General features: G+C 35.4%; 1 protein-coding gene across 1 annotated transcript; it reads left to right on the top strand.

The window, feature by feature from the left end:
• Positions 1–920: 920 nt before the first annotated feature.
• Positions 921–1,691, top strand: LOC126716387 (dirigent protein 22-like). The gene has a single exon (XM_050417245.1). The coding sequence runs from the start codon at positions 1,035–1,037 to the stop codon at positions 1,614–1,616; it is 582 nt and encodes a 193-aa protein (XP_050273202.1). The 5' UTR covers positions 921–1,034; the 3' UTR covers positions 1,617–1,691.
• Positions 1,692–2,065: the final 374 nt, after the last annotated feature.

Here is a 2,065-nt window from a genome sequence, read left to right as displayed (position 1 = left end):
CATAAAATTTTTATATGATACTACCCAAACTATGCTACCTTAGATTGTGTAGATTAGATTGGATTGCATTAATATGTGTTGTGCAAGCGTGTGTTGAGTTTGACGTCCGACCTTTAATAGGTAGATCTTGGTTGTGTAAGCAAAACCCTAATAATAACTTAACTAATCCTATTTTGTGATAGTGTAGGTGTGGTTAGTGCTTCCTCAGATCATGATAAATGATTTGTGATACCTTGATTGTTTGGATTGGTAAATTGTATGAGTGTTGTGTGGGCATGCATTGAGTCCTACATTGGATATACTTGGTTGAACTAGGCTATAAAAGTGATTACAATAAGCCTAATCGTAATGTAACTAACATTTCATTGTGGCTATTGAAAATTGTATCAAAGCCAACATAGTAACCATGTGGTTCGGGGGCAATGTAGGGCAACAAATGTCTTGAAAAGGACATTGATACCACTAAAGTGCTCTCAAAGTATAGTGTTTAAGCACTCTAAATTGAGAATTGTGACTTTGGCACTCTTTGTTAAAAAATGTTACCGCAAACATTTTTTTTTTTTTTTAACTCACAATCTTCAACACATAAACACTATAAAATTTGGTTTAAACTTTGCTACCAAACGGGCCCTAACACTCCCTTCATTTGAGGTTGGAGAGAGTCAACAAATTAGTTATTCTGTTAATCACAGTAAGACACTATTCTAAATTTGGGAAAAGATTCCTTTGATCAAATTCTAATCATAGTTAGTAAAATTTTTTTTAATTAAATATTACTCCTTATCATCACTCTGTGGTCAGGAGCGGGTCAATATAACCCTTCAAAGTTTAGAATATTCTGTTATTATTATCATTATTAGTAGAATGATTAATGTGTTGATTTCTTCAAATCATAATAAAACATATGTAATGTAATTTTTAACTTTTGAGGTGAAGTGTTGTTGCCCTGAACCAGGGAATGCCTAATTTAGGCTACAATATAAAGGTCATTTGTAAGCCTTTCAATTACGAAGCAGTAACCCAAAATCCTCACCATGGCCAAGAACAAGACCCTGACCTTCCTCTTCATTCTCTTCACCATTTTCTCAATCTCAACCCTTACCACCACCGCCACAAAAAACCATGGCTTCGCAAGAGTCTTATCTCCACCTAAACTAGGGCTAAAGCGTCAGAAACTAAGCCACCTCCACTTCTACTTCCATGACATAGTCACTGGGAAAAATGCTACAGCCGTGAGAGTTGCCGAGGCTCCGGTGACAAAGACATCACCCACAGCATTCGGAGCTGTGAATGTGATGGATGACCCGTTGACTTTAAAGCCTGAACTGAGTTCCGAACGAGTGGGAAGTGCTCAAGGAATATATGCTGCGGCTTCGCAAAGTGAGGTGGGGTTGTTAATGGATCTCAACTTTGTTTTCACTACAGGAAAGTTCAATGGTAGTACTATCAGTTTGATAGGGCGCAATAGTGTGTTCTCGAATATCAGGGAATTTCCTATCGTTGGTGGGAGTGGGCTTTTTCGCTTCGCACGCGGGTACGCTCAGGCTCATACTTACTCGTTGGAGCCAACTGGTGATGCTGTTGTGGAGTACAATGTTTATGTCTTCCATTATTGACGTGTGTTTTTCTCTTTTCTTTATGACAAACGTTAATTATTAGCTTTTATTTTTTATTTTTTTTTAAAGCCATTGAGTTAGTACAACAATAGGAATGATTATTGAAGAGAATAAAGGGTTCAAAGTCCCCTCTCTCATTTTGTTGTACGAAAATAAAATAAAATCTATTATATTAATTTTTTCATTCGGGATTCAAGTGACAAATACATTATTTATAATGTTTCATATACGTGATTTGAACCTCATCTTCCTTTCTCAAAAGATAAAAAATTTCTACATCCCACAAATTATGAATTATAGCATAACACTATTTGATATATTATCAATGGAAAGAATTTGGATTTAACTCTCTTCTCCTATTTTCTTGTATGAAAAAAGAAATCCTCATATTAATATGTACATATCCCACAAGTCATGAATAACAATGAAAAATTTCATGACTTTCATTT

The sequence above is a fragment of the Quercus robur genome, chromosome 3 (assembly GCF_932294415.1).
Source record: "Quercus robur chromosome 3, dhQueRobu3.1, whole genome shotgun sequence".
Lineage (NCBI taxonomy): Eukaryota > Viridiplantae > Streptophyta > Magnoliopsida > Fagales > Fagaceae > Quercus > Quercus robur.
The sequence above is the reverse complement of the archived record's forward strand: the minus strand, read 5'-3'. Positions and strand labels throughout refer to the sequence as shown.

Excerpts from the sequence above, each read along its gene's own strand:
- LOC126716387 (XM_050417245.1), top strand. The coding sequence starts at position 1,035 with ATGGCCAAGAACAAGACCCTGACCTTCCTCTTCATTCTCTTCACCATT.